The sequence below is a fragment of the Rhincodon typus genome, chromosome 8, assembly GCF_021869965.1.
Source record: "Rhincodon typus isolate 14 chromosome 8, sRhiTyp1.1, whole genome shotgun sequence".
Classification (NCBI taxonomy): domain Eukaryota; kingdom Metazoa; phylum Chordata; class Chondrichthyes; order Orectolobiformes; family Rhincodontidae; genus Rhincodon; species Rhincodon typus.
In genome coordinates, this window is record NC_063339.1 from 57,197,697 (window position 1) to 57,207,383 (window position 9,687).

General features: G+C 35.8%; 1 protein-coding gene across 4 annotated transcripts in view; it reads right to left on the reverse strand.

Moving 5' to 3' along the window:
* Positions 1-2,533: 2,533 nt before the first annotated feature.
* Positions 2,534-9,687, reverse strand: part of g2e3 (G2/M-phase specific E3 ubiquitin protein ligase) — a 77,412-nt gene continuing 70,258 nt past the window's right edge. For all 4 annotated transcript variants that reach the window (XM_048599896.1, XM_048599895.1, XM_048599897.1 and 1 more), the window contains 2 exons: positions 6,646-6,860; positions 2,534-4,735 (listed from right to left, as the gene is read on the reverse strand). In XM_048599896.1, coding sequence (XP_048455853.1) covers positions 4,476-4,735; positions 6,646-6,860 — 475 coding nt within the window. In that variant the 3' untranslated portion in view covers positions 2,534-4,475. The remainder of the gene's footprint in view (positions 4,736-6,645; positions 6,861-9,687) is intronic.

A 9,687-nucleotide genomic window follows, 5' to 3' on the forward strand; every position in this document is an offset into this window, starting at 1 on the left:
ACCATCCAGGACAAAGCAGCATGCTTGATTGGCACCACATCCACTCCTTCCCTTATTAACACTCAGTAACAGCAGAGTGTACTATCTACTAGATGTACAGAAATTCACCAAAGATTATTAGACAGTACCTTCAAAACCCATGCAAACTTCCATCTTGAAGGACAAGATAGATAGATGAGAGCACCTCCACCTGCAAATTTCTGTCCAAGTCATTCACTATTCTGACTTAGAAATATATTGCTGTTCCTTCACTATCACGGAGTCAAAATCCTGGAATTCCCTCTCCAAGGGCATTGTGGGTCAACTTACAGTACGTGGTCTACAGCGGTTGAAAACGACAGCACACCACCACCTTCTCAAGGGCAACTAGGGATGGGCAATAAATGCTGGCCAGCAGCGATGCCCACTTCTGATGAATGAATAAATTAAAATGACTCCATAAATGTAAATGGTCTTATAGCGGCTTCTCTTCACTGCGCTCTACATCCAGCAAGGTGCTTATGAAGCAACCGTTGTGGCAGCCAATTTGAGCACAGCCTGGGTCTTACAAACAGCAATGCAATAATGGCCAAATGATTTGGTTTTATTTAATGTTGTTAGAGAATATTGAGCATAATTTCCCTGCTCTTCTTCAAAAAGTGTGACTTAGATGCTTTTACATCACTTGAACATTATGGGCCTCGTTTTATGTCTCAAGGAAAATACAGCAACCTCTGACCGTGCCATATGGTCTCCATCTACATTGGAACATCAGTGTAGAGTTTTGTTCTCAAGACCAGGAATGGCACTTGCAGTTAGACCTTGTGAGTCAGGGGCAAAGATCCTAACAGTTGATTCACTCAACACTAATGATCACCCGTGTTGATCCCTACAGTTGTATTCTCGCTACTTCCTATTGTTCAATTGCATGTAATATCTTTATGAAATTATCAGTAAGTATGGGATCAGCTTTTACTTCTTCACTATAATCATTTATTGCATGAGTGATTGTGTGCAGCCCAACCGCTTACCTGATATCAAGTTTTGAGTGAGAAAAATGTTCTTGCAGCTCAAATTGCCAAGGTCAAAATTCCAGTGCAAACTCTGCATCTTTTGCCTGAATTTTGCATGCCCAAGTTGGGAGTACAGAGTTGGTAAAGTCTTTGACCACATCACCACGATCTGAGATAAAGTGTGTTGCATGTTCAGATTTTGGAACTGGAGAACATGGGGTGCGATGTGAAAACAGCTCTAGATTAAACATCAGCAGACAATGAATCAAGGACCTATTATTAGGTGGCCAACAACTGTGATTTTTCTTTAATATATTAGTACACATGGTTCGTCACTACATTTGTCTTTATTCCTTCACCCACTTGTCTAACAATCTCGAAAATTTAAATGATCTAGCATACACAAACATTTCAGATAATTGTGAAAATATTTCTACCTACTTTGTAATCAATAAAGAACATGTTTGAGCTGTACTTTTTAAATAACAAACTATAATGTATATTCTTGCTTGTTTGGGTAAAGCAAGCCAAAAGTTCAATGAAATATAACTGATTTCAAACTTTTTACATTTTGTGCATTATCTATCTACTATTCATAACAGAATAAAAGCATCTGAATAAAATCTTGGATTATGGATAAATTAATTAAAAAAGGATTCAGAGATTTCTTTATTGGTCACTTCAGGTTAGTGCATTAAGCATTGCGATCTCTTATATATGCCAGTTTCTGTTGGAACTATCTGGGATACCATGGGTAGATGCATTGCCACCAATCCTTCTTGCTGGTATCAGTCAAAGCTATTTATACCATGTGGAGAAGCACATCCATACAAATTCTTTGATAGGGGTTAGGATCAATCTTGATCAGCAATAGATTTAATTGCTTTGTCAACAGCAAGTTGGTAGTCTCCAAGACGTAATGTAACTATCAAGCTCAACCCAGGATTAAGCACACATTACTGCTTTAACTACATGCTGTTTACACCAACTGAAGCACTATACATCTTCTGATACACACCTGCAGAACTTGGAGACCGTTCTCCAGAAGTACTGGAGACACAGGACTCTGGTTAGCTCCTCCCAGGAACAGTTCTTGACATTTTATTTATTTGTGCAGTATTCCTTTGGACTTGAAAAAAGTGATTTGTTTAATAATCACAGACAGAAAAGCTGACTGAGCTGTTTTAGCACTACTGTGCTGAACTGACTAACAAGAGTCTGCCACTAACTCCTGCAGCAAATTTGCAGTATTAAAAACCTACCTTTCAAAGTTGTGGCTGTTGTTGGGTTCATAAAACAAAGATCTGAAAGAAATCTGAAGTTTGAGGAAAAAAATTTAAAACATTTATTTACAGAAACAAGCGGAAACATGATCATATTAAGAGACACCATCCAGCCACAGTTACATCTTTTTTACACAAATTACAGAAAAATTCATAACATGAATGTTATAAAGTGGAAACTATTAAGTCACCTTATCCATAATCAGCTATGGCTCCTTTCAACATCAGGAAATTTAAAAATGAGATTTGAAAATTCAATGTTAGACAATATATTTTATTTTGATGAAGGTGATATTTTACTCCAAGGTATTTTAGCAATTATTTCACATTCTGTTTAATTGTCACAAGTAACCAGATCAAAACCCGTCAATTCTATAGTTCTGTGTCATTCATATATGTTATGCATTAATAATAGGTATTCATACTCAGCTCTGCAGTAAAAGCAAATTATGTGAAGCTTATTTAAGACAAGCAGCTAGTGCAAATGCAATAGTTTATTTATTCACAAACAGTATTTGTTCATACAATACTTAATTTGTACACAGTTATCATACTCTCCTCTATGTGAATTACTTCACTAGCATTAGTCTTCTTTGTACTGAAAGGCATGCTTTTCTTACAAAACACCTCCTTTCCTTTGGAGTCCTGCAATTTTCTTCTGAAATGCTACCTCAACATTGTCTGTTGCATTTTATTACTAGAAATTTTGCTCAAATATATAATGAACTATATTTGTTGTACATAAATTTAGTTCCAAAATTGTTTTCCATTGTAAAATGTTATGGGGTGCAAATAAAAAAATAGCAGAAGTGCAAATATAGATTTGACCAATGGCATTCTATATGAATTTTATTCCAAATCTAAACAGATTTATAACAATATTTGATCCACTGCTTTCACTAAAGCCAGAAATCAGTGTTCAAAACGCAACTAGTAATAAATTGGATAGGATACAACAGGCCAGTGCAGTGCAAGGAAGAATGTGCAACATGTGAAGCAGTGATTTTCACAGAAATGACAAGAACGAACAAACATTTTTACAATATTGGCACCTAATGAACCCTTATGCTGCCAACACCAAGCTATTTTTATTCTCTTAATACTGTTAAAGCATTTATTCATTTTTATTGCAAATGAATAATCTTAACTATGTAATAATTTCTAAACAACTTTTAGAAAAGACTTTTTTGGGAGGAAAAATTGAATTTATTACCAATACAAAGTAACTTGTAAGTATAATCTATCATGACAGTTATGAGGTTAGGAATATTAAAATATAGAATACATACTTTACCAGGCAACAAGTAGGAAAAATAAAAGGGATAAGTTAAAAGAAAGTACAAGCAAAATTAAAAAAAAAACAGAGATTCCTACTTTAGAAAGTAAACTCAAGACAAACCTGAAGTGCTTCAAGCAATTCAAACTATTACTTTGGCAAATTCTAATCATAAAAGTTTAAAAAATTCAGAAATTATTCAATTGAATTTCTCCAAAAATTGTGTCATCTTGAGCCACGTGCTGACAATACATACTCTTAACAGGACATAGTTTATAAATTTATTGCTTGTACATGTTGGATTTCTTACACAGACTTTTAAAAACTTTCAATCAACAAATCAAGCAATTTCATAAGCTCATGTAACTAACTAATCAAAACAAAAATACGAAATCCCTTTTTATGGATAATAAGACAACCTGGGGAAACAAAGAAACAGAAATTTTTAATCACCTCTGTTTTTATGTTCCTCTTATGCTATACCACATTTACAAAAAAGACAACAGAATTGTTACCAAGCCTCAATACTTTCTAACCAGCCAGGCAAAGAGTTCTCCAACTGGAGACAGAGTTCCCTTTCTTAGAGTCCAATTCACTGATGAAACCAAGATGACAAAAATAATGGAACATGCCAATGTATATCTGTGTCTCTCCTAACACAATGAAATGTATCAATGCGCTGGGAGTGTTGCAAATATACATGGCAGTTCTCATTAGTTCCTGCTTTCTTCCCACATATGGTGTAGTAAAACCATGATCCTCCATCCATAAAGAGCTTTCTGAACAGCAATCATTACCTCTTTCCATTTTTAAAGATGTGGTTGCAGCAAGTGTTATTTTGCAAGGTTTTGCTAAATAAATGTACATTAACAACCAAGACACAAAGAAAATTGCTACATACTAACATACAAGGCTGGAAAACCTTTACTGAATTAAATTCTTTTTATATCGAGGTGTATTGCAGATAGCAAAATCCATACATCCTTTAAATTCTTCATATGTTTTTGACATGGGTAGTTTCAAACAATTTAGGCATGTTTGTGCTGTTGGAAAACGGTACTGTATTATTCCATCACTATGCAAGAATTTAATTGAGAGGTCAGGAAGAAAACTGATTGCTGGATTGATGGTTGTGCCAGTTGTAAATGTCAAGATTTCTTCAAAAGCAGCTTTAGTTGTTCCATCTGAAAAAAAGAAAGTAAGTTAATTTACAAAAAATGAAGTGCAGTAGAACCCAGTCACCCAAACAATGATCAAAACCAGCTGAATACTGTTGAATCTTTGCATATCATGATATAACTGCACATTACGAAAGAATCAGTAAGTCAGAGCAGAACAGAATTTCTTCAGCTTAAAAATGCAAGATTGTCTTGGGATGAAAGTCTTGTACATACATGTTTTCAGCCTAGATTTCCCATCCTTTACGTAACTAATCAAAGAAAAGTTAATTCTGGTGGATAGGCTATTCTGAAATGTTACTTTTGAAATCAAAATAATACATTGCCCTCCAAGCAACATGGTCAATCACTATATACATAGCTTAAATGCAATAATACACAGTGTTGTATATACTTATAACCCCTTCATGATGTCAATTCATGAATGAGTAATCATGGCTGACAAATTCACGAGAATTCTGAGAAGGAACAAGCAGGATAGATAAAGGGGAAGCAGTGGATGTAATGTTTTTGGATTTTCAGAAGTGGTTTGATAAGGTGCTACACATTAGGCTACTTAATAAGATAAGAACCCAGGACGATTGGCTAACTAATTCTCTTAGAGGACAGTGAATCTGTGGAATTCTTTACCACTGAAGGCTGGGTCTTTAAGTATATTCAAGGCGGAGATTGAAAATCTGCCTAACAGTAAGGAAATCAAGAGTATTAGGGCAAAAGGCAAGAAATTGGAGCTGAAGATCAGCCATGATTTCATTGAATGGCAGAGCAGATCTGATGGGCTGTATGGCCTACTTCTCCTATGTCACATGATCTAACCAAGTTTTTTAATGTACAAAGTTATGTGGCAAAATATAGTTCCTGAATTTCCAAAATATAAAAAATGTGCCTTAACAATCCTTGATGTCACTAAGTAGATAGCTACAACTAGGTTAATATCTATTCCTTCAAGTAGTTTAGGTACAATAGTTTCAAAGTACCTTTGGGCCTACACTGTAAACAAAGCAATTACATCTGCAGCCCACCTGCTGCAAGTACTTTTTAGTAGTACTGTACGAAATTCAATGGATTAAGTTCAATTCTCCGACAGAGCCGAAGTGATTTTATATCGTGTTTCAGATGTGAACTGAAATCTCACTTGTAGTGACAGAAAGATTATGCAACATGTTATTTCTTTCAGGATCAGTCAAAAAACTTCAAACAATAAAGCCGATATAGTTTCTGATCTATTCAAGAATATTTACAAATTGTTAGAGACAGTTGACCGAAGGAGCAAAAGAATGACACCTAGAATGTATCTAGAGCAAAACATTTTGACATAATAATCAGATTATTTCCAAATCCTCCTTGTTGCAATTTGAAACAGAGAATGGTTTAAGAGCAGGAAGTAGCTATTTAGCCTGTCTTTTCTGTGCTGGCTCTCCACAAGAGCAATTCATATAATCCCATTCACTTGCCTTTTCACAGAGGCTTAGTTTTTTTTTCTCTCCAAATAACTAGTAAATTCCCTTTTGGAGGCTCTGATCAAATCTACCTTCACCATAATCCCAGACAGTACTTGATGTTTAGAAAAGGTCTTCTGCATGGTGCTGTTTCGTCTTTCATGAATCACTTCAAAAATCAGTGTCTTTTGGTTCTTGGTCCCTCAGCTAATGGGAACAGCTCTGCCCCTGATCTACTCTCCTCATTCCCCTCAATTTTGGGCATCTTGATTTAATCTCATCTTAATCCTGTCTTTTACAAAGGCTATCCTTTGATGACATGAACCCAAATTTGAAAGTAAATCACTCACTTCCAATACCATTCGTTCCTCGGTCCCTTTTACTAGGAAGATGTTAGAAGAGTAGTACAGGATAACTATCGTTTAACATACAGAGGGTAGTGTGAATTAAATGTATATTGTAAAATCTTAAGCATACCTTCCACATCTGCCAAGTAATCTCTCCAGAAACCAATCACTTTAGATTCTGCAATCCTTCTGTCACTTTCAGCTGGTGAAAATTCGATGGAGAAAAATTTTCCAAATGTCTCTGCTGTTAACTTGATGGGTTTGTAACACAACAGCTCAGCAAATACTTCTGGATATTTTTGAATCTTTTCCAACACACCAAGAACCTTTAATCCTTCACAGAACCTGAGACAAGGAATCAAAATATTAAGAGGTGGCTCTTGTGCTATTGTATCTGTTGAAATTTAGACTCTGAAGCTTCATTAGCCTGTTTCAAATAATAATACTAGAGTTGGAGAGAAAAGACCTCAGAATTAAGTTAGATTAACCACGTATGGTTGACAATATTTGAGTGAAAGATTCTTCCACATACTACGGAGGTAGTTCATGTCACTCACAATCAAAATAGGATATTGAAAATACGCTGTGTAGTTTGTGATTTGTGTGAAATTGTGATTCAGTTAGTTTAAAAACATTCGAGCAAACAGATTTACATCTTAATTTATAAAAAAAACACACAACTTCCAAATGTCACCCAATTTGAAGTTCCTTAATGCAGAATTGTAGATTAATTACAGTATCGAAGGCAACCCCTCCTAAGACTGAACTTGAATGTTCTCTTCTTTAGAGGCAGACAATTAGTCAATGTTTTTCCAGCCAATCTTTTGTTCCAAATTATTTGGGGAGATCCATTCTCAACTCCAACGATGTTTGCACTTCATCGATTAATCAAGTTTCGTTACAGGGGTCACAAAGTTACAAATGTTTGACTTTTGAATGGATTCCTATATAGGAGTGTAATTTTAAATATCTGACATAAGAAGATTACCTGTACTTACAAACAGCTGTTTTATTTTGTGCATTGTGTTACAGACCTGCAAATCAACTCCGGAATGGAATCAGTTTGCAGCTCAGGGACTCTAAGCTGAATTGCTTGTTGTCCTTTGTCAGAGCCAATAGGAGCCTTACGATATAACACGGTCTCCTACAATTTCCCCAAAGGACACTTAATATATTTAATTTCCAAGAACGAGGTCCAGAATGCCTTCTTTCGCGTTCGACAGGAAACATATTGATGTAGAATATTCTCCTGAACACTCTACGAATCTGTGCCCCTGTCTGCTAATTACACTTCAAGTACTCTAATGGGGGCTGGATTGGAATATCATGTCATTTTCTTGCAAATTTATTCCAGTGCATCTTTTCTGCTATTTGGTAATGTGTAGAATATATTGAGCAACGTTATGGTAACTCTAATGTTTCTTAGCTCTGATTAAGTAGATTCTGTTCTTGACCATCTGGGACATTCAATCTCTCCAGTACTGCAGTGCTCTCTTTAATCGATTCTGCTAACTGTTCTCCTTTCATTCCTTCCCTATCTTTCCTGAACTTCTCGATTCCAGGCATATTAAGTATCTAGTCCAGCCTTTGAGTTTACATGTCCATTATCTCCATATATGCTATCTGCTCTACAGCTCAGCAACATAACTGTACACCTTAGAACAGCAAGATAATAAAAGACAGAACCTGACATGGAGCAGGGAATGCACAGTGAGTGGATTAAACATGGAACCCAAGAGGGAATAGGGATTTTGTGCTGAGAGGGACCAGAAACAGGATTAAGTAACGAGCTTGAAGAGGCAGGGAGAGAAGGTCAGTGTTTTCAACAAAAATAAAGCATGACTTCAGAGGTAAGGCGGCGAGTAATTGCTTAGTAAATATTCTTCGCTTTTCTCTCTAAATTAGCATTTATTCAAATTAACATTTGCAAAATCAATTAATATAACAGTAAGTGAATTAATAAGTGGAAATGCACAGCAGGTGGAGAGGCATTTATAATTGTTAAAGAGTGTACTAACTGGGAACCAAGTTTCTTTTACAATATGGATGGGCATCTGAAATCCATTGCTTTCAAATCCTTCATCTTATGGGGACTTCAGCACACTTCATTTGCTTTTCTAAAGGATAATTAGTGATGGGTAATAAATGTAGGCAGCAATTCCCACAAATGTTCAAATGGCGAGTAAAAAAGGATTTTCCTTTCATAAAACAGTGTTAACTTGTTCTAATCATACCATGCTTTTTGAAGTGCATTAAGACTTCTTCCAATTCTAAATACTACCTCTGCCAATGACTGATATCAGGGCGTTTGGGTTGTAACTCTTTGTTTTGTTCTCCCTGCTTTCTTAAATAGCGGAATTACTTTACTTCCAATCTGATGTGACCATTCCAGAATCTGAGGAAATTTGAAAATCATAGCCAGAACATCTATCGTGTCTGCACTATAGTTTAGAATCCTAGGATGTAGTTCTTCTAATTCTGGAGACTTAATTGCAAAACCAATTATAAAGATATGAGGGGAGGGCTGGCTAAGGTTGATAGAGTAAATAGATTCAAAGGTTTAAAATGTTCAACAAGAATATCTTTCACTAAAAAAAAAAACCCAAATGGAAGTTAAGGATAGTATTCTCTTTAAAAGCAGCTTAAGGCTGTAAGTAGAAAGAACCCTGAAGGCTGGAGTTGTTTTAGGATCCAGCAAGGGGCCAACAAGTTGATAAAAGGAAAACAATAACAGAGTAAGCTATCCAGGAATACAAAACAGACAACAGCTTTTACAGAAATGAAAAGGAAATGTAAATGTAAATGAAAAGGAGTGTAGCCAAGTAAATGGAGGCAGAGACAGCAAACATCAATGTAGAAAATGGTGATATGACAATTGCTGAACAAATGTTTTGTACCCATTTTCTCAGAAGCCAAGAATCATTCACTAGAAATAAACAAACAATGACCTGAAAGTATTTAATTTCAGAGAAAAAGCAGTAGAGAATTGAAAGGAATTAAAAGTTGACAAATTCCCAGGACTTCAGCTTTCATCCAAGTCCTGTTAAAGAAACAGTTGGAGATAGTGGATGAGATAACAAGGTGTAGAGCTGGATGAACACAGCAGGCCAAGCAGCATCAGAGGAGCAGGAAGGCTGACGTTTCGGGCATAGACCCTTCTTTCTGAAGAAGG